General features: G+C 37.5%; 1 protein-coding gene, 2 long non-coding RNA genes and 1 other non-coding gene across 4 annotated transcripts; 2 read left to right on the forward strand and 2 right to left on the reverse strand.

The window, feature by feature from the left end:
• LOC105383072 lies at positions 1–1,214 on the forward strand. The gene is made up of 3 exons (XR_007266381.1): positions 1–217; positions 450–604; positions 926–1,214. It is a non-coding gene; the product is annotated as an uncharacterized LOC105383072 (transcript).
• Positions 1,215–11,009: 9,795 nt separating this feature from the next.
• Positions 11,010–11,603, reverse strand: LOC105383104. The gene has a single exon (XM_048621858.1). It carries the CDS (start codon positions 11,601–11,603, stop codon positions 11,010–11,012), a length of 594 nt encoding a protein of 197 aa, XP_048477815.1.
• A 7,012-nt stretch (positions 11,604–18,615) lies between these two features.
• Positions 18,616–19,384, forward strand: LOC125488686. Its single transcript, XR_007266399.1, has 2 exons — positions 18,616–18,907; positions 19,040–19,384. It is a non-coding gene; the product is annotated as an uncharacterized LOC125488686 (long non-coding RNA).
• Positions 19,385–20,018: 634 nt separating this feature from the next.
• On the reverse strand, positions 20,019–22,062 carry LOC125488683. Its single transcript, XR_007266397.1, has 3 exons — positions 21,601–22,062; positions 20,910–21,065; positions 20,019–20,141 (listed from the first exon to the last, which is right to left on the reverse strand). It is a non-coding gene; the product is annotated as an uncharacterized LOC125488683 (long non-coding RNA).
• Positions 22,063–23,364: the final 1,302 nt, after the last annotated feature.

A 23,364-nucleotide genomic window follows, 5' to 3' on the forward strand; every position in this document is an offset into this window, starting at 1 on the left:
AAATTAGTACAAGGCGTGTTGTTTTTTTTTCTTTTTTTTTTAGACCCAACCTGTTTTTTGCCACCTGAGCCCGGCAGATGCAAGGCCCGCAAGCGTCGTTACTACTTTGATCCAACAACTGGAAGTTGCTCGTCATTCAACTATGGCGGATGTGGCGGAAATGGCAACCGATTTAAAACTATAAACCACTGCAAAAATAAATGCTTACCAAGTACACGTAAGTTTTGCAGAACGCTACAGATTGAACAGTATTTTTATTTGGCGTGCCTATTGGAATGTGATGGTCTCTACGCAGTTCGCGTTCCCTTATCTCTCTAAGCCTTATTTTTATGTAACTATATTATTTTTATTAAAATAAATAGGTAAGTATTTCATTATGATTTTTATGAAGTCGTTGATTTCCTTACCAAAGAGACATAAGATAATCATAATCGTATAACCGTTTTCAGGTTCGCCTGAATATTGCCAGCTGCCCTTCGACTACGGAGACTGTGATGTCGGTGAAGGGGTGAAATGGTACTATGACGCGGCCTCTGCGTTGTGCCTGGAAGAAATTTACTCGGGCTGTGGCGGCAACGGAAACATTTTCGACACTGAGGAACACGTAAGAAACCATTGTAGTTTTTTTTTCGGGCACAATGCCATATCATCTCTACGTTTAATGCAATGAGACTATCGTGGGTAGCAGTAGCGATCCGTGAGTAACTTGTTTTTTGTAAAGCCAACGTGACAATTCAAGGACGTAATATATATTATATTTTTAAATTGAAACCCGTGTCGTGGTTGGTAAAAATTTGATGATAAACCTTTTTTTACAATTTTTGATTTTACTTTTTACCGTTGTTTTTATGTTTATTATTTAAAAATAATATTTTCGATGCATACAGTTATCTTTTGTGGAATAGTTATTTTATTCTATTTTCAGTGCTATGATACGTGCGCTGAACTAAAACCAACTAATGAACTGCCCAAGCGCAAGCCGCGCCTTAGTGAAGCAGGAGTTTCAGCTATTTTAGGAAGCAAGAGGTTACAAGGCATACTAGAAAACATATTCAGGAACAAACCCCCAAAAAACTTGAAGGTAGTTTTTAATTTGTATGAAGATTAAAGTACCTAGAATTTAATTTGTATGAAGATTAAAGAAACACCTAGAATTTATTTTTTGCATATTATTCTGTATAGCCTATACTTATTTTATGCACCTTTGTAAGATTGTTAATTTTCTTATGTTTTCGGCTTGGAAATAAATAAATTATTATTACATATTTAATTATGTTTTTGTTTTTCCATCTCGGGACCATGGGCCATGGGGTCCCGGACATTTGGAAGGAGTGGACGCGGCTGAAGCCAACATGTAGGTAGAGGCCTTTTTGACAACATTCTTGTATATGGAATTTGACACAAACTGACGATTTTCCCTGTGAAAACTATAGAAGTAAACCCAAGGAAAACCCCCGGTTAGTGCAGGACTATGGTAGGATATGCAGAAAACTAATACAGGGTTATGGAGTGGGGTGCTAAATGGACTGGGTAACTGGGACTATGGAAGGACTATGATCCCTGCCTGACCTTTATGTTTCACACACGGATAAAAAGGCAGAAGGTGACTCGCACACTCATTAAATGGGCCCCCCAAAACAGTCGCTAGCACATAACAGTGACGTAGCAACAAGAGGGCAACATGGCATGAGGTGCTGAGGATGGAGAGGTATACCAAGGCTCTCAGAGCAATCGCGGATGCCGGTCAGGACCCCTACAAGCACTTACTGGATATATTTCCTTCCTCCGAGCATATCTGCTCTAGCGGTACACCAATCAAGTCAGCCGATGAAGGCAAGCAAGAGGTGGGAGATCCTGTTCCTCGTCAGTGTTCACTCTCTGGACAAGGCAAGCCAGAGATGAGGGACAGGGGTTCTCCCCGGCATGGGGTGTTATGTTATGGTGTGTATTCTTTAATATTATACACTCACGGGCAATGAAAAGGTTCCACTGAGAAAAGCACCAAATTACACCTAAACGGAAAATACTAGCATAATGGCGCCTTCTGCAACGTTGAAGTACATTTGACAGAGCATCAGGATTAGTGTATTATTATTATTATAATCTGGCGGAACCAGTTGGAATAGCAAGGGAAATGTATAATGGGTTCCACATACAGGAACAACTATAATACACAAGAATAGACAGCACAATCTTATTTCCTCTCTATCTCTAAAACAGGGTGAAAGTCGTCAAGCTCAGCTCGTCATTGTAATTCTTATCAATTTAAGTGTATACGTGAGAAAAACATCGCGAGGACACTTGCAAATCTATATTTAGCACATCGTGATTATGTGAACCACCAGCCCGCAGTTAACCAGCATGATGGGAATTGGTCCAAGCTTAGAAAGGCAGTTTAGACCCAATGCACAAAGGTTCTATTCGAGAGAGGTACCTAGATACTATCACGCCCACAGACAGTAGAATAGAATAGAATAGACGGTAATTTGCGATCAAGTCTTAGTGGAATAGTCCCCATGTGCTTATTTGCCGTCTAGATATGCGCCCGCAGCCGTCTCACTAATGAGCTGCCTAGATATACCCGGCTCTAGCTTAACGACTTGGCTGCATAAAAGCGCGTTTTTCCCCAGCTTAAACTGAATTATCATATGTACTTGTGGTATGAAATTCAGAGTTGCTCAACCCATTTGCATTGTTAATTTCTGCCGGCGACGAACGCGGTCTTTGCTGCTAACTTATGTGTTTGTGCGATTTCATTGTTGTACACTGTTTGTGCAGTGGAAGATTTCAGTTTGTTTATTATGGGACATCTTATATGCTACATCTATGAAAGATTTTCGCAGAACCTCCTTAGTAAAGAACAATTTTGTGTCGATCTGATAATCGGAGGAAGGAATACGTAAAATCGGGTACTGACGGCTTATGGACCGAAAAACCTTTTATAACATTAGGATATCAAACTTTAATCTCTGGCTTGACCTCAATGCAGCTAAATGTTACTGTGTTACTTTCTCCCGTAAACTACAAAAGAACAACTTTAGTTATAAATTGAAAGAGCATCAAATAACAAGAACTGTAACTATTAAAGATCTGGGTATAATACAGGACGATAAGCTGCATTACGATAAGCATGTCGAAACCATCGTGAGTAAGGCAAACAAAGTTCTTGGGTTTATACTTAGAGCATCAAAAGACTTCAAAAGTGCTAAGGTCCTAAAAATACTATATTGCACTTATGTTCGTAGTAATCTAGAATATGCGTCACAAGTATGGAACTCCATGTACAATGTCCATATTGAAAGACTTGAAAAAGTCCAAAGAAAGTTTATGCGGCATCTCAACTTTCGTAACTTTTGTAATGTCAGCGATTATGGAGAGTCTTGCAGAAAGCACCATCTACTCCCCCTGACCGAGCGTCGTGCTATATCGGATATAGTTTATCTAATTAAGATCGCGAGAGGTGAGATTGACTGTCCTAATCTGCTGAGTAAGCTTTTATTTTATTCTTGTAATCGTCCAGTAAGACATACGCATACATTCCATACCAATGCCAATCTCCTGCGATCCTGTAGGAAATTCAATAAGCTGGAGCGCCAAGTAGATCTGGATCTATTCTTCACAAGCATTCCAAAGGTGAGGCAGGCGATTAGCAGACAATTTTTTGGTGCAAGCGATAAACCATAACAAAGTTTTATTTATTGTATTTTGTAAACCAGTAGATTACTTTACTATATAGTAGGTGACTATATTATAGTAGTATGTACTATGTTTCTCGTAAATAGTGTGTTTTACTAAGAGCGTTTATCACTTTTTTTTTCTTCTTGTTCTGTATTCCATCCGTCGTCTCTTTTAAATGCCTTATTGATTCTATAATTGTAATACTTTACTGTGTAATGAATAGCTGTTAGAGACCCGACAATATAAAATAAAATAAAATAAATATCAAAAATTCATAATAAAATATGAAGTTTTTAATTAAAAAAGCAATCATGTTCATACTGAAAACCCCATTGTAACATGGTATCTACACCTATAAAATATTAATTAATTTCCCAACCAACCCGGCTTTATTACAATTTCAAGTGAATAGATTCAGTTGTTAAGATTACTTACATGTTCCATTGATAAAACAATGCGATATTTTTTTCAAGTATTTTTTCTGTTCGGTTATTTAACCGCGCATGCGTCAATGGCCGATGAAAATCCTGATCGTATTGGTAAAGGTTTTTTTTTTAATCTGTTTTTATTTTGGGACTTTAGTCACAGGGTGACGATGACAGTCCCATCGTACCCTGAACTTAATCTACATACAAAAATAAATTATTAACTTGGCCTAAAGAAGAAAAGGATCCTGGCTGCATCCGACTGTGGTTCAGCCCGAATACTTTGAAAGGAACCTACCTATTTAAATTTAACTTACTGACTAAGGTTTGTCTCTTGTCTGCATTCCGGACACATTCCATCAACATATTATTATGTTGTAAATCTTCCTCAGTACCACACAACTCACAATTTGGGGAGTTTACGTATTGGTAAAGGTAATAAAAGTAAATTGGTAAAGTGGTATTAATTTAAACTCATTTACCTAAAAACCTGTTAAAACACTCCCTTTATGACCCGAGACCCGTGTTTCAGCAATGGGGCCGTGATGGGTTGTGTTGTGATGATGAACCCAATAACAATGTAATTTAATTATACCATGTTCTATTCCTATAAATCAATAAAATAGACTACTCATCCATAATAAAATATACTATTTGAAAGTATATTTTAGTCTTTAATATTTATGTAGTAAATACGTCTATTTATTATTTTAGAATACTTAAATGAATTGTCTTGGTATTTTAGGTATTACAGACATAGACCCAGCCTGTCTTTTGCCACCTGAGCGCGGTATGTGCAATGCCAGCCTGCCTCGGTACTACTTTGATCCAACAACTGGAAGTTGCTCGACATTCAACTATGGCGGATGTGGCGGAAATGGCAACCGATTTAAAACTGAATACCAATGCAATAATATATGTTTAAAGAAAAACATTACCCTCCTCCTTCGGCAGTCGGGTAAAAAAAAAGAAGTAACTTTAGAAAAAACAAGTAAGTTTTACAGAACGCTACAGATTGAATAGTATTGTTATGTTTTTAGTCTGTTATTTACCGCACATGCATTACTGACTTATCTTTATCCTGAATATCCCGATCTAGTTGGTAGTAAGTAAACAAATAATTAATTTTAACCCATTTAACTAAAACCCTTCCTTTATTGGAAGGAGACTCATGCCCCAGAGTGGGGGCGTGATGGGTTGTTATAATGAACCCATTTGACTATACCATGTTCTATTCCTATAAATCTATGTATTTGTGTAGATATATCAGCTGTCCGACACCCATAACACAGTTTCTGCCTAGCTTGGGGTTGGATGGCTGTGTGTGAGATGATTAAATAATAGATATTTATCTATTATTTAATTATTTAATAAAATAGACTATTCATCCATCATAAAATATACTATACGTAAAGTATTTAAGTATTTCATATTTTTATAGTAAATACATCCATTTATTATTTTGGGATAAATGAATTTTCTTGGTGTTTTAGGTTTTTCAGACATAGACGTAACCTGTCTTTACGATATTGATTACGGTAGATGCAGTGCGAGACATCCTCGTTACTACTTTAGACCAACAACTTGGAGTTGCGCGATATTCTACTATGGAGCATGTGGCGGAAATGCAAACCGATTTATTACTGAAAACGAATGCAAATATAAATGTTTATATAAACCTTTAGCAAGAAAAAGTAAGTTTAAGTAACTTTTCACTTAATTATGAATTTAATGAAAGTCGTTAATTTCCCCACTAATGAAATATGACCGACAATAATATTTGCAAGTTCCTATAAACGATTTCAGGTCCTAAATATTGCCAGCTGCCCTTTGAACACAGAAATTGCCGATCCGGTGAACGGCGGCGTGAACGGCGGCAATGGTACTATGACTCGTACACATTCACATGCGAGAGGGCCATGTACTCGGGCTGTGGTGGCAACAGAAACCGTTTCGACACTGAGGAAGACGTAAGAAAAAACATTGTAGTTTTATTTTCTGGCACGTACTATGCCATGAGAGATGCCATATCATCTCTACGTTTAATGCAATGAGACTATCGTGGGTAGCAGTAGCGGTCCGTGAGTAACTTGTTTATTGTAAAGCCAACGTGACATTTCAAGGACGTAATTTTTTTGAGAAAAATTAAAACCCGTGTCGTGGTTGGTCAAATGGTAAAAACCTTTTTTTACAATTTTAGTTTTACCTTTTGGGTAAGTAATACGAGGTATAAAAACGAATAGTATAACATTGACAAGGTATACGCCCATATTATATAAATTTATTAATTATAACGTTCACTGTGTATAACAAACGGAAGGTATAATTACTAAATACATAATTTCGTCAAGAATAACGTTCAAAAAGTATAATTTTAATTGACATATCGATTAAAATGTATAACGTTCATAATATATAACGTTTATAATATACAGGGTGTCCCAAAAGTCAACGTTATCCCTTAAAGGGCTGATAGTTCCATTCCAACATGACTTACCCTTAATAAATTCAGTCAGATAAATTTCCTTCAAACAATTTTACATCGAGGTCGTTTTGTAGTAAAATAGCAATAACTTTTTTTTGTTAATTGAAACAATAGCAACGTTTCATACCATTTTGGAAACTGCATTAAATGAGCAATCTTTTCAAATAAGGTGCCAGGTTTGCGTGGTATATTTTATTTACAGTATGTAGAGTCAAAGTTGTTTATAAAAAAATACGATTACCTTTTATGACTTTGAAAACCGTGTTTTTTTTAAACATACAGCATTACTCGATATTTTTTTGACTGCGATCAATAGCAGGGCTATACAGGGTGATGCAACACCAAACAAATTCTAACAATATGGATTTTTGTACCGGCGGCACGCAAAAAACTGATCCAAGGTTTCGATTTATAAAAGTGTCAATATCTCGAAAATTATCGAGTTTTTACTAGGTCATATTGTGATATTCTGGCCTCTCATGAGCTGACCTATCAGCCCTTTAAGGGATGACGTTGACTTTTGGGACACCCTGTATATTATTCAACGGATATAATATCATTATGTATAATGAACAAAAATATATTATTATTGGAGCTATGTTGGGAGACGCTCCGCTTTGATTTCGACGAACATGTGCCTAACACGCTCCTCCTCGCTTTGCTCGTCGTCGCACCTATCTTTAGGTTTTTGTGCTAGGGGGTTTGACGGTGTTGGGTAATTAAACACAGATTATGTGTTATGAGAAGAACTTTATACAAAATGATAGTATATATTTTAATTGATATACGTAATGTATGTTATACGAATTGATATTAGTCCTCGTGAGTATTAGTTATTTTGATATTATATGAAATGTACGTTATACCAATTGAATCTTATACCTAATGAAAATATAGATTTTGTTGTTATACGTAACGTTCATTATATGTTGTGAACGTTATTAATGTGAAATTATACATTTCGTTTTTATACGTCGCAATACGCACCCTTACCTTTTTACCGTTGTTTTTTATTTAGAAAATTATATTTTCGATGCACACAATTTTCTTTTGTGGAATAGTTATTAATTCTATTTTCAGTGCTATGAAACGTGCCTTGAAAAACCAACTAAAGGAGTTTCAGATGTTTTAGGAAGCGACAAGTTACAAGGCATACACATATTTATAGACATACATAGAAAACATATTGAGGACCAACACCAAAAAAATGAGGATAGTTTTTAATTTTTATGATGATAAAAGTAACGCCTAGAATATTTTTTTCATTTTATTCTGTACAGCCTATTTTATAACCTTTGTAAGATTGTTAATTTGCTTATGTTTTCGGCTTTGAAATAAATAAATAATAATTAGGTATTATTATGTTGTTTTTTATCCAACTCGGGACCATGGGCCATGGCCAGGCCAGGGCAGGTCAGGCAGGTGTCATAGTCGTTTAGTGTTTCACACACGGATAAAAAGGCAGAAGGTGACTCGGACACCCATTAAATGGGCCCCACAAAACAGTCGCTAGCACAAAACAGTGACGTAGCAACAAGGGGGCAACATGGCATGAGGTGCTCAGGATGGAGAGGTATACCAAAGCTCTCAGAGCAATCGCAGATGCCGGTCAAGACCCCTACAAGCACTTACTGGATATACTTCCTTCCTCCGAGCATATCTGTTCGCGACAATCGCTAGATCGAATAGATCATTCGTGAACGTTCTGGAACATTCGATCACTTTCCTGAAGTTTCGATAATGTTCTAGAAAGATTAGTATGGATTCAATAGATCTACAATAGTCTGGAAGCTTCTAGAACAATAGTTAGGAAATGTTCCACAACGTCCGCGAATTTTCTAGATGCTAAGTTAGGTAGGTACTTATAGTTAGTATATAAGTACAATACAATACACTTTATTTGCACCAAGAACAAAAATTACAAATAAAAACAAAACTTAAAAAATAAAACAGTACAAAGAGGCGGCCTTATTGCTTATAGCAATCTCTACCAGACAACCTTTTAAGTACATATTGTTCATACCTACTTAGTAATAATAATAATAAATAGAGTGACCTCGGGTATCTCTGGAACTTTCGGGAAGATCGCTCGCCGGCCTATATAAAGCGAGGTGTCCGGCGCACATTAAGTTCAGTTGAATAGTAAGACTCAAACAGTAAACATCAAGCTCGAATAGTGAACATCTCCAAAGATCCTCGAAGTGAATAGTGATAGTAATACTGGTGTTTTCTTCTAAGTTCATACCATCCGGAATTCGTAATAGTTGTGAGTCGTGTCGAAGGGGCTAATATTTATGGTGCTTTTGAGCCGGATAGTTATAGTCGAGCCGGCATTCGTATTAGTTCGTGAAGTGACCTTACATTTATGGTCCATCGTGCATCCGGATTGGAAGGAAAGAAGATGCCTGTAACGAGGTCTCAGAAGTCGTACGCAGTAAAAAGGATTTCGTAAGAGTCATCTGCCGTCTCCATGGTGAAGTCTGCAGATGCAACGGAGTACGCATCGGCATCGGGTGCAACCACAGGAGGCACATCAGGTCCACAACCGCCGTCAGAGCCGACGACGGAGACGCTGTCCCCTCCATTGTTGCCACCCTGCCCTATAGTCGCCGGTGTCACAACTGCCGTTGCACCCACCACCGTTGTCACCACTGCATTAGAAGGAAGTGTCTACGAGTCTATATCGTCGAAGAACGGAACTTCACATCCACCAAGTTCATAGCGCTACATTGATTCTCGTGCGCGGCGCATAGAATCGCAGGCCCGCTTGGAACTTCTTGAGCGACAAAAGAAGATGGCTGAAGCTAACGCTCTGGCGGCCATAGCTACAGCTAAAGGTAACGCTCTGGTGGCCATAGCTTCAGCTAAAGCTAAAGCTGAGGAAGCTGAATTAAAAGTTGAATTGGCTGAAGCGAAGGTCGCCGCACTAGAAGAAGAGATTAAACAAGTACGGAAGTCCGAGTGGGTTTGGAGAAGTACACTCGCACGCGAATCGCAAGACGCCGCCACGTGCCGAGCCCAACCTGAACCTACGGGAAATGTCGTCGTCAGCCAACCTGTGATGGAAGACTTGCCCTGCCTTCTCCCGCCTGAACCTGCGGAAAAAATCGGAGTCAACCACTGCAGATTTATAAAGATGCTCCTGTGGACAGTGCGACAGCAACAGAACAGGAAGAAGTCAACATCACGGAATTTGAAGACGGACCTACTTGCAACTTCATCGCGTCTACAACTGCTGAACCAGTCAGGGTCGAGAGTGAGGGTACAACATCGCCGCCCTCAGCTGAAGTCGTCGTAGCACTCACGCCATCCACAGACACGACTGAAAATCGTAGTCTAGAGAATCGTAAGATGAGTGTGAGTGTAATAAAAACAGTTCATCTCTCCCAAGCATTAGATAGTCCGTCAGATAGAAGATTAGATCGGCATGCGCTGCCGTTTCTGGAGGACAAACCAAAGGGTTTACCGGCGGGAGAGACCGAACTGCTGTGGAAAGTAGTGTCCAACAGCAAGTGTGACTCAGCAGTAAGACGACTTGATCTCATAGATAAAAGACTAACAGACAATTTCTGGACGCGTTGTATAAAGAAATTTCTGCCAGAACTGCAACATCGACGAGACGGAGTCACGAATCCTGCGGCAATCTACAATGGGTATGATCGAGGAGCTGCCCATCGACGAAGATGTCGCGAACGCGGATAGTTCAGCTACAAGAGCTGCGGCGGGAGTAATGTTCGCGACAATCTCTAGATCGAGTAGATCATTCGTGAAGGTTCTGGAACATTCCATCACTTTCCTGAAGTTTCGATAATGTTCTAGAAGGATTAGTATGGATTCAATAGATCTGCAATAGTCTGAAAGCTTCTAGAACAATAGTTAGGGGATGTTCCACAACGTGCGCGAACTTTCTAGATGCTAAGTTAGGTACTTTTAGTTAGAAGATAAGTGTAGATTGTTTATACCTACTTAGTAATAATAATAATAAATAGTGTGACCTCGAGTATCTCTGGAACTTTCGGGAAGATCGCTCGCCGGCCTATATACTAAATAATAATAAATTCATTTATTGCGAGTAACCACGGACTCATAATATAAAACATCAAAATTACATTTACACATTAAAAATACAATTTACACATAGAACACAAACAAGTCGGAGGAACAAATAAACAGAAAATTTTAAAAAATTCATTAGGTACAATACTCGTAATATTATGCAGTAGGTAAAATCTAAAATAAATAAGTAAAATAATATAAATAGAAAACAAAGATACTTTTTTGAATAATATTGTCAACGTAAATAAAATTTATATAGAAACAAACATAACAAAAAATCATAATAATTAAAATTTAATAATATTATATCCCCCACTGTTTGTTGTGACATGTTTTTGACAGCAGTGGCGGATATAAGGACACTCCTATTTGTTAGCAATCATCGCAAGGACAGTGTTGGCGCTGGCCCGCACCTTCCGCACCAGGGACGCGCAGCGCTTCCGCACGGTCGCGTGGAAGCAGTCAGTGCGCGCCCACGCGAACATGCCTGAAGCGTTGCAGTAACGGGGCAGCCCCAACACTGCCCTTAGCGCGTTATTATACTGGACTTGAAGGGCTCTAATAGACTTCTGCGTGTAGTTAGCCCACAAGCTGCACTTGTATAATGAGGTACAAAATGCTCGGAAGAGAGTTATTTTTACATTTTGTGAACAACGTGCAAACCTGCGAGCCAACATGTTTGCTCTTATCGATAGGGCCCTTCTTTCCCGCTCTATATCAGCACAGTCTTTGAGGTCTGGTGTTAGAACATGCCCAAGGTATTTAAAATGTTCTACCCGGTCCAAAGGCACACCATATAGTCTGATGGGCGGCACACCGTCAGGACATTTTGAACCGGCCGCAAAGACCATGTATTTGCTTTTCGGCACATTATATTTCCGACCATGACTCATTGCGTAATCCTCACAGATCCGCAGAAGCTTCCTCAGACCGCAGACCGACGCGCTCAGCAGCACCATGTCATCTGTATAGCTCAAATTGTTTACTCATACGCCGTATACGTGACATCCGACATGCTGCTTGCTAAGCGCGACGATCAGAAGAAAGAAATATAAAGCGAGGTGTCCGGCGTACATTAAGTTCAGTTTAATAGTAACAGTCGATCAGTTCAGTTCTAATAGAAAGCTCGAACAGTGAACATCTCCAGAGATCCTCGAAGTGAATAGTGAAATTAATACTGGTGTTTTCTTTTGAATTCGTACCATCCGGAGTTCGTAATAGTTGTGAGTCGAGTTGAAGGGGTTCACAATATCTGCTCTAGCGGTACACCACTCAAGTCAGCCGATGTAGGCCAGCAAGAGGTGGGAGATCCTGTTCCTCGTCAGTGTTCACTCTGGACAAACAATAAAGGCAAGCCAGAGACGAGGAACAGGGGTTCTCCCCGGCATCGGGTGTTATTACACTCACGGGCAATGAAAAGTTTCCACTGAGAAAAACAACCAAATTACACCTTAGAAACGGAAAATGCTAGCAAAATGACGCCTTCTGCAACGTTGAAGTACATTTAACAGAGCATCAGGATTAGTGTATTATTATTATAATCTGGCGGAACCTGTTGGAATAGCAAGAAATTGTATAATGGGTTCCACATACAGGAACAACTATATAAGAATAGACAGCACAATCTTATTTCCTCTCTATCTCTAAACAGGGTGAAAGTCGTCAAGCTCAGCTCGTCATTGTAATTCTTATCAATTTAAGTGCAATATATACGTGAAGAAAAACATCGCGAGGAAACTTGTAAATCTAGATTTAGCACATCGTGATTATGTGAACCACCAGCCCGCAGTTAACCAGCATGATGGGAAATGGTCCAAGCTTAGGAAGGCAGTTTAGACCTAATGCACAAAGGTTCCATTCGAGAGAGGTACCTAGATATTATCACACCCACAGACAGTAGAATAGAATAGAATTAATAGTCCTCATGTGCTTATTTGCCGTCTAGATATGCGCCCGCAGCCGTCTCACTAATGAGCTGCCTAGATATACCCGGCTCTAGCTTAACGACTTGGCTGCATAAAAGCGCGTTTTTCCACAGCTTAAACTCAATTATCATATGTACTTGTGGTATGAAATTCAGAGTTGCTCAACCCATTTGCATTGTTAATTTCTGCCGGCGACGAACGCGGTCTTTGCTGCTAACTTATGTGTTTGTGCGATTTCATTGTTGTACACTGTTTGTGCAGTGGAAGATTTCAGTTTATTTATTATGGGACATCTTATATGCTACATCTATGAAAGATTTTCGCAGAACCTCCTTAGTAAAGAACAATTTTGTGTCGATCTGATTATCGGAGGAAGGAATACGTAAAATCGGGTACTGACGGCTTATGATGAGACCGAAAAACCTTTTATAACATTAGGATATCAAACTTTAATCTCTGGCTTGACCTCAATGCAGCTAAATGTTACTGTGTTACTTTCTCCCGTAAACTACAAAAGAACAACTTTAGTTATAAATTGAAAGAGCATCAAATAACAAGAACTGTAACTATTAAAGATCTGGGTATAATACAGGACGATAAGCTGCATTACGATAAGCATGTCGAAACCATCGTGAGTAAGGCAAACAAAGTTCTTGGGTTTATACTTAGAGCATCAAAAGACTTCAAAAGTGCTAAGGTCCTAAAAATACTATATTGCACTTATGTTCGTAGTAATCTAGAATATGCGTCACAAGTATGGAACTCCATGTACAATGTCCATATTGAAAGACTTGAAAAAGTCCAAAGAAAGTTTATGCGGCATCTCAACTTTCGTAAGTTTTGTAATGTCAGCGATTATGAAGTCTTGCAGAAAGCACCATCTACTCCCCCTGACCGAGCGTCGTGCTATATCGGATATAGTTTATCTAATTAAGATCGCGAGAGGTGAGATTGACTGTCCTAATCTGCTGAGTAAGCTTTTATTTTATTCTTGTAATCGTCCAGTAAGACATACGCATACATTCCATACCAATGCCAATCTCCTGCGATCCTGTAGGAAATTCAATAAGCTGGAGCGCCAAGTAGATCTGCAGCCTTACTCCCAGCGATTAATAGTCGCTATCCAAAAAAGCCAATTAAAACTCAGTTGAAAAATTTAGGCCGATTCAGTTGGTACCACCACCTCGGTTTTGACTGAGCCGCGGACCAGGGACAACGTAGAAAATATATCAAGAAACGACTAGTGATTATTATTGAAATAGTAGCCGAAGTAAGCCGATATCAGGCCGATGTTGCGTTCCGTATTTCAATAGAGGTGAAAGAAAGAGATGTCGCTCTATAAAATTGTATAAGATCTTGTGTTTTTTCTCGCTCTGACAAGGAAAAAATTGGTGTGCGTTCGAAGTACTAGCGAAGCTTGAAATAAGAAATCCGGTAATCATCAGTCCATATTATGTTTTTATTTTTTCAATGTTAGTAAAATATTAATTAAAATACTTATTAAACACTAGGTTAAAGTCATCACTCATGCCATTTTTTACTTATTATTCACAAAAACTTAACTTTGTAAACGTTAAAATATGAAATTAGGGGCTTTTGAACGCATTCAAACTAAAAATCAAAATACTCTGTGAACCTGTGAAAACACTCCCTCAGTGTTGCCATTAGCGTACATTTTACACATTTGACGTACTATTTTAGCCTCCCATGTGTAATGTGTATATAATTGGTCCATGTAATGTACCATTTAAACTTAACTTCCAATATCATGATTATCATGTGTAAAATCTTTGTTTATGGACTATTTTACGTATTTTTTTTGGAATCGCAGCAAAAAAATTACTAACCACAATTAGTTACGATTTTGATTTTCTTGTATGATTATTTTCTCAACCAATATGATTATTACATGATTACAATGAGTATAAGTATATCATACATAAAACTGCGGGGTACCTACTCTGAAGGTTTTAGGACATTGTAACACTTTTTAAAATGCTATAATAAATATTTTATTTTATTTTATTTTATTTTACATTTACGGAAAACTTACAGCTATTAATAATTGGATAGCAATTTAAACGTATAGCTAAAAGCCAATTATCAGTTTTCACTGATACAAAACTTAATACAATAATAAAGAACACATGATTGTACCTACACTCATACTTAATTATGCTAACAATTACTTAACAGAGTAATTTGCTATACTTAATTATTACACTAAAATATGATTATATAACTAGGTATCTAAATTTTAACTCAATAACTTAATTAATCAAGAATTTATATAATAGGTTGTACCTTCCTACATTAAGAACAAGTCTAAATGTATACTTACCTAAACTCATACATAAAACTTAAACATAAAACAATTATACAAAGAAACATGACACTGCTTAAAGGTAATTCACTTCTACTGCCGCTACGCCAAAGACGATACGAAATTGCGTATATAAGTTTCTTTAACCGTTTCTAAACTACTGCCAAATATATCGACCTCGCTTGAGTTGCAGAGACTGTTAATTGCATTACTTGTTCGTATAGAAAAGAAGTTTTGCCGAAAGTAAGTGCTGCAAGCGGGTATGTGCAGGGTTTTGAATTTCCTGGATGGTCTAGTTGGGACATTGAAGTTTACCATCTGAAGCAGCTCCGGACAATCTATGTGACCTCTAATTATTTTAAAAAAGAAAATAACGTCGGCTACTGTCCTACGCAGTTTGAGGGGAAGGAGATGGAGGCGTTCACAGCGGTGTTCATAGTCGGTGTAGGGAATCTTAAATTTAAATCCGATGTAGCGTGTGAACTTCCTCTGAATCTTCTCAAGCCTATTAATATAAACCTCGTATTGAGGGTTCCAAATCTGACTGGCATATTCAAGATGACTGCGAACATACGCACAGTACAGTAGTTTTACAGTCTTAATTGATTTGAAAGGCTTAGAGGTTCGCATGATAAAGCCAAGAGATTTGGACGCTTTACTAATAATGTTGTCAATATGTTGGTCAAATAGCAATTTGCTATCATAGGTGACACCTAGATCACGCGATGAGAGCGCCCTTGCTAGGTTTTGCCCCTTGATTGTGTAAGAAGATTCAAACAAATGTCTCTTTCTAGAAAAGGTAACACAGTAGCACTTGGCGACATTTAGGTCTAACTTGTTACTCGCACAATAGTGGTCAAGTCTACAGATATCCTCTTGGAGACGTAAGGCATCAGCAGCATTGTTGACGACCGTAAACACTTTCATGTCGTCTGCAAAAAGTAAGTGGGAGGAATTTTTAAAACAGGAGTCAATGTCGCCGATAAAAACAATAAATAGCAATGGACCTAACAGAGAACCCTGTGGTACTCCAGAAGGGATGTTTCTCCAAGCAGAAGTGTAACCATTCAGTACTACCGCCTGAGACCTATTGCTAACATAGGATGTAAACCATCTGAATAAATTACCTCTAATGCCAGCAAGATGAAGCTTGTTCAGGAGTAAACAATGGTCTATTCGGTCAAAGGCTTTGCTGTAATCCGTGTATATTGCGTCGACTTGATCACCGTTATCCAGCTTACTTGTAACAAAGTCACTAAAAATTAAAAGGTTGGAGACCGTGGATCTTTGTTTTAGAAAACCGTGTTGGGCTGGACTAAAGGTATGCTTCAGAGCGCTGTAGAGCTGCGTGTAGATAATGCGCTCCAGGATCTTAGACAGTAGACACAGTTTGGATATAGGCCTGTAGTGCTCGACGCAGTCTTTGGAGCCTTTTTTATGTATTGGTGAAATAAAGGCGACTTTCCAGCGGGACGGCATAATACCTTCATTGATACAGCGTTGAAAAAGTAATGCGACCGGTACACTTAACTCTGATGCACAGTTTACTAAGAAAACGGCTGGTATAGTATCAGGACCTGCTGATTTGGTCACGTCTAATGAGCGCAGTAGTCTCTCAACCTCAGATGCAATTATTTCAACTGAGCCAATGTCACAAATTGAGTTAGAAGGGGCTATATTATTCAAAAAAACCTGTTTAGCATTGCTAGAATTACAGTGGTCCAAAAACGTTGACTGAAAGTAAGATGAAAAAAGTTCACTAATACCCTGGCCAGTATCAGAAGTTACTCCAGCAAGAGACATGCAAGAGGGAAAAATACTATTATTATTTTTACTTTTTAAGTACGACCAAAATGCCTTAGGGTTAGTTTTGATAGAATTTTCAATGTTAGAAATATAGGCTGAGAAACAATGTCGCTCGGTTTTATTAACTCGGTCTCTCAGAAGGCGAAACGATGATACATCTGATAAATTATTATAGTTTTTAAACTTTTTCAAATATTTGTACTTTTCTCTAACCATCTTTATGAGAGAGCTGTTGTACCATGGAGGGTACTTTAACCTAGACTGACTATGGGTAGGAATGTAGATGTCTCTTAAATCAAAAATAAATTTATAGAATACTTCAACCGCGTTATTTAAATCAGGTGCGCTCAACAGCATGTTCCAGTCTGTTTTATTCATAATTTTCTTTATTTCCGAATAATCCCCCCGGTTGTACGAATACCGTTTATGCGGAACACTAGCTAACGGTTTAAAGTTTCCGAATGATGCATTGATATTTAGAGCCTTATGGTGGGGATCCTCGGGGACCAGCGGGTCCAAACAGGCCTGCACCGACACCGCGCGAGTGCACAAGACTAGATCCAAAATACGGCCATGCGCGTTACGGACATCACAGTACTGCTGTAGGTTGCAAGAATTAATAGCATCTATGAAATCTACCATATAATCAGCACATAAATTACTCGGTATAAAACCATCATGCGAAGGGGACCACGTTATAGAACTCATGTTGAAGTCGCCTACAACCAAAAAAATATCCGTTTCGTTATCACTAATAACATCTGATAATTTCGTAATATAGTTATGTAACTGCGCTGAGAAAGATAAGTCTTTTTTGTCAGAGCATAAGTACAGCAGACAGAGTTGGATATTAGGTGACCCACCGCGCGGCCGTGCGTCGGGGGAGCGAATCGTCACCCATATATCTTCGGCTGAGGACTGATATTCCACCCGCCGAGATGCGTGGAGCTCACTCTTAGCTGCGATCATAACCCCCCCGCCCCTGGTCTGCCCAGTAGCTGCATAGTCGCGATCACGGCGCCATACACAATACCTTTCATCGAAAAGTTCACTATCTGATATACCTTCCAACAGCCAGGATTCAGTAATAGTTATAATGTCGTAATTATTAAGTCTAACATTGTGTTTAAAAGTATTAGTTTTAGTACGAAGCCCGCGGGCGTTTTGATAATAAACACATAAATTATTCATGGGGATAGATTATTACAACAATATTATAATAGATGCACAGTAAAGTTCCTAGTGATATTCTTAAATGATAACGCAGAACATCTAAAAACGCATAAAAAGATCGATGTAATTCACAACTAAAGTCGGTAAAATTATTATAATCACAGTTCGGCAAAACAGCATTAGTACACCACAAAATATCAAGTACGGCAAGTAAGCTAATATAACATGTAATACGCAATGCAATAGAAGCTAATATACTAATGGCATGATTTGTTAAAAAACAAGTAATGGGCGAGCGGTAGCAGGTAGCGATCACGAACAAAAGGGTTTCGAGGCGAGCACAAAAGATAAGAAGCGGCACAAAAAAATGGTCAAGCGATAGGCAGACAGAGGTTGCAAACAATTTGGAACAATTACAAATGTTAACTTTGAATAGAAATAGTGAGATTATATATATATGGTAACTGACTATTTGTATTTGTTTAAATCACTCAATGATTTTATGATCAAAACGGGAGACATTTCGTTTTTGCGGACATGGATTTTGGCATGTTTTACCCATACGTATTGCCAATTTTTTTCCTTCGCCAGTAACTTAACTTCGTTTAAAAGTTTTTTGTTACCTGACGATAGGTGATCATTGACAAATATGCGTTGATCTGAGTCAGCAAATCCGATGTCAGAGGCTAGTATGTTTTTCTTCCCTCTGGCCGCCGCAATGAAGTCCTCCTTAATATGGGTACGTTTCTCACGACTAAAATCTATTAAAATATAGTACTTCTGCTGACGAGCAGGTGCGAAAGAGCTGGAAAAGCTAAATTGAGTGATTTTAGTAAAAAAACAGCTCATGTACGGTTTTAACCCTAAATGTACGTTTTCAGCGCTGGATATGTGCGTTTTGAGAACTCCGTTGCGGCAACACTGCACTCCCTCCACTTCATTCATACAACATACAATAACAACGATAAAACAAAATTACAAATGGAATTTCCTTATTTAAATAGATATTTGTGCACTAAATACATAATAATATGACGTAAGTATAGTATTCTGATGGAGTGGTTAAGTTGCAGACTCAGATCGACTCGATTTATAAAATAGACCGATAAAATATTACGATAATTTGTTACAAAGTTATAGATATTAAACTATCAATCATTGTTTACAGAAAGAAGAAGAAGACGTTGCGTGTCACCGTATAGCCAAGGAAATATCTTGTGAAAGTTTTAACTCAAGGCGGAAATTTATTGAAAAAATACTCAACATAACCTACAATTACAGTGAAATACTGAAAATATCTTGTACCGTGATAATATTTCTGAATAATAAGTGCAAACCCATACTCTAAGATCGTGCTTTCAACCACATACTTAATACAATTCCATAATCATATCGAAATCCAAAAGTTCGTAAGTCGTAAGTGATCATAGTTTAGGTGTGTACTTATTAGACTCATGCATTGTAAACTCTATAAACGATTACTCGTAATGTATTAATCATATTAAAAGTTGAATGCGGCTGTTTTATTTTTTATTCTTTATGTTTAAAGCAGTTCTAAGAAAAAGCAGTAATAACTAGTAATAAGAGTTGTAACATTATGCATGGACCAAGTGTCTGCTTATGTTAAAAACACAATGTTATCATGTAAGTAAACCCTGCTTTAAACATAAAAAATGTATCTACCTAATCTTCATAAAGCAGATAATGCTAACACCCTGATTACACCACCAAGTAGAGCGGCCCGAGACAGTGTCCTCCGCTGAGCACTCTGTTATTGTGATCCACGGAATGGTTTAAAATCAGCCAAGAGTACTGTCTTGCCACTCTACTCAGTAGGTGATTACAAGGGTATTACATTGCAACAGGTAAAAGTTAGTATACAGGGCCTCAAGTCTGCTAACGAATGAGGAGGATATGGTAGGTATCCATATATTAAAAGTACAACTTACAATGTTACTTATACAATTTCTTCCATGTTGCAATGTTATCATTGCCGGACTCCTAAGAAGGAATACTTCCTATCAAGCCTTTATAAAGCAATAGTATCATGAATGACCTCTTAGTCAAGTGCAACATCAACAGGTAAATAATAATAATAATATATCTTTATTTCAGGTGTAAAAAGCCCATAATGAAATGAAACATGGTTTTTGCTGTATTTTGTGTTTATTAAGTATCATATATTAAATCACATCACAATTATTATCAGTGTTCTGAAATATCAAGCATAAGCTTCTCTTCTATTAGCTAAAAAACTGCTCTCTGATTATCTGAAATAAGATAGAAATATAGATTAATAGTAATTCTATAGGTTAGGATATAATAATAATATATTGTACAGTCAGCCAAAGAGATATGTATGCCACCCCAACGCAAGCTCTTAGATATTATGACAATTGATAGGTAATATTTATGTAACATGAAAAATAAGGATAACTAATATTAAGGTAAGTAATACTTAAGTTAGTAAGTATTGATAAAATATTATTATTCCACCCATGAGGATTAAATCTTTGTTGCTGTGGTGGCATAAATATCTATTGCTGACTGTACTATCAAGGTATTGATACAACTTTATTTAGTAGATTTTCTATTCTATTCTATTCTGAGAGGTGGCGAAGCTCCTGTACGTGGCTCTCTTGAGTGGAACCTTTGTACATATCTCCTTAATTTTAGCTCAGCCAGCCTAGCTCTCGAGTAAAATGGAGCATCAAGCCTGGGTGTTCCAATAGCTGAGATAGGCGTTCTGTTGGTCCAAGAATAGATAGTCTTGTTTCTGTAGTAGGTGGAGATTGAGCCAGCATAGGTATATTTTTTTAACTACAAAAGATACCCACCGCAGCTCTACAGTTTAATCCTAAGGTACTTAGAAAACAGATGAATCAAATAATATTTTATAGATATAGAATCTAGATAAGCAAGCCAAGTAAATTGTTTTTCATACTGTCAGTGCATCATAAAATTAAAGTGTTTGTGCTAGGGTAGTATTTCATATATTTTTTGCTACAAATAAATTGAAATCAGCTTAAGTGACTTACTCAGTAGCAGAATGATATGCCAATTTAGTTTCTTATGTAGGTATTAACTTCATAAGATCTTAATACAACTTGTTGTTAAGTACTTCACATAGGCACTTGAATATTTAGTCTTGGTTATAAATTCCAGTCTGGAGCCAGTTGCAACGCAGTAAAAACCTACAAATACCAAAAATTCTGGTTAGTAGGTATCATGGGGTTTAGGTTACAGACATTATGATAGTATAGGAAGGTTTATCTTATTATTATTAGTAGGTATATATTGTTAGCCACTGGACTTAGCTGGAGCGAGACCAAACATAGGTGGTTTAAACAAAGATAGGTGGCAGATTTTATGACACCTCTGGGGTGCCATAGGACTACAACAATGGTAAAAGAAGGTTTGTCTTTGTTTTGAAGGATATTTTCTTTAAGGCTTCTTCTTCATGCCTTAAGAACATGAGAGTTAAGGCGGTCATCCATTGGCGAGGCGACGGTATAGATTGTTGGCTTGTCGAATCTCGTTGGTGATCCATTAGCGAACCAAACAGTCTACTTTCATCATTGGCAAAGTCGTGGCGTGCTTTTTGTAACATCGTTGGAGGTTTTTAGACCGCGGACTTAGAGGTTATTGGAGGTTTTGCTCGCGAATGGATCATCGCCTTTAGTTGAAGAAACTTTTACATGTACCTCTATTATGTTCGTGGATACTCACCTTATTTGTTACGCTCAAATCAGCTAGTTTCATGAAGCTAAAGTCTTCAATCAAATTGTCCGTCAACTCCTTTAAATATGCTTTAAAATATCCAGGGAGACTGGTTTGCAATCCTCACGTATCCTCAGTAACTACTTTCACATCACTTTGTAGGTGTAATTACAGGCTCTTTTTCTTACAAAAATAGGAAAAATTAGCCATTGTAATGGCTTTGCGTTGCAAGAATAGGAACTTTTTTCAAAGAGGCGTTGAGTCGCAACTTTGACATATAATCTACTCTGTGTGATGAGCTCATGATGAGCTCGTGGTGCGAATTTCTAGCTTAGTAACGCTATAATTTTCACTGAACGGTTTGCGTGACGTCATAACACAATGAGCCGCAAAAATGTGCGGTGGGAGTACGATATTAGCGATTTTGTTGAAATCGATTCAGCCACTCATCGCTGGGAGTAAGGCTGCTGGATCTATTCTTCACAAGCATTCCAAAGGTGAGGCAGGCGATTAGCAGACAATTTTTTGGTGCAAGCGATAAACCATAACAAAGTTTTATTTATTGTATTTTGTAAACCAGTAGATTACTTTACTATATAGTAGGTGACTATATTATAGTAGTATGTACTATGTTTCTCGTAAATAGTGTGTTTTACTAAGAGCGCTTATCACTTTTTTTTTCTTCTTGTTCTGTATTCCATCCGTCGTCTCTTTTAAATGCCTTATTGATTCTATAATTGTAATACTTTACTGTGTAATGAATAGCTGTTAGAGACCCGACAATATTTTATAAAATAAAATAAAATAAATATCAAAAATTCATAATAAAATATGAAGTTTTTAATTAAAAAAGCAATCATGTTCATACTGAAAACCCCATTGTAACATGGTATCTACACCTATAAAATATTAATTAATTTCCCAACCAACCCGGCTTTATTACAATTTCAAGTGAATAGATTCAGTTGTTACGATTACTTACATGTTCCATTGATAAAACAATGCGATATTTTTTTCAAGTATTTTTTCTGTTCGGTTGTTTAACCGCGCATGCGTCAATGGTTGATGAAAATCCTGATCGTATTGGTAAAGGTTTTTTTTTAAATCTGTTTTTATTTTGGGACTTTAGTCACAGGGTGACGATGACAGTCCCATCGTACCCTGAACTTAATCTACATACAAAAATAAATTATTAACTTGGCCTAAAGAAGAAAAGGATCCTGGCTGCATCCGACTGTGGTTCAGCCCGAATACTTTGAAAGGAACCTACCTATTTAAATTTAACTTACTGACTAAGGTTTGTCTCTTGTCTGCATTCCGGACACATTCCATCAACATATTATTATGTTGTAAATCTTCCTCAGTACCACACAACTCACAATTTGGGGAGTTTACGTATTGGTAAAGGTAATAAAAGTAAATTGGTAAAGTGGTATTAATTTAAACTCATTTACCTAAAAACCTGTTAAAACACTCCCTTTATGACCCGAGACCCGTGTTTCAGCAATGGGGCCGTGATGGGTTGTGTTGTGATGATGAACCCAATAACAATGTAATTTAATTATACCATGTTCTATTCCTATAAATCAATAAAATAGACTACTCATCCATAATAAAATATACTATTTGAAAGTATATTTTAGTCTTTAATATTTATGTAGTAAATACGTCTATTTATTATTTTAGAATACTTAAATGAATTGTCTTGGTATTTTAGGTATTACAGACATAGACCCAGCCTGTCTTTTGCCACCTGAGCGCGGTATGTGCAAT

Source organism: Plutella xylostella, chromosome 6, assembly GCF_932276165.1.
Source record: "Plutella xylostella chromosome 6, ilPluXylo3.1, whole genome shotgun sequence".
Classification (NCBI taxonomy): Eukaryota; Metazoa; Arthropoda; class Insecta; order Lepidoptera; family Plutellidae; genus Plutella; species Plutella xylostella.

Bases quoted from the DNA above. Each gene is read 5' to 3' on its own strand.
- LOC105383104 (XM_048621858.1), bottom strand. From the start codon at position 11,603: ATGGTGCTGCTGAGCGCGTCGGTCTGCGGTCTGAGGAAGCTTCTGCGG.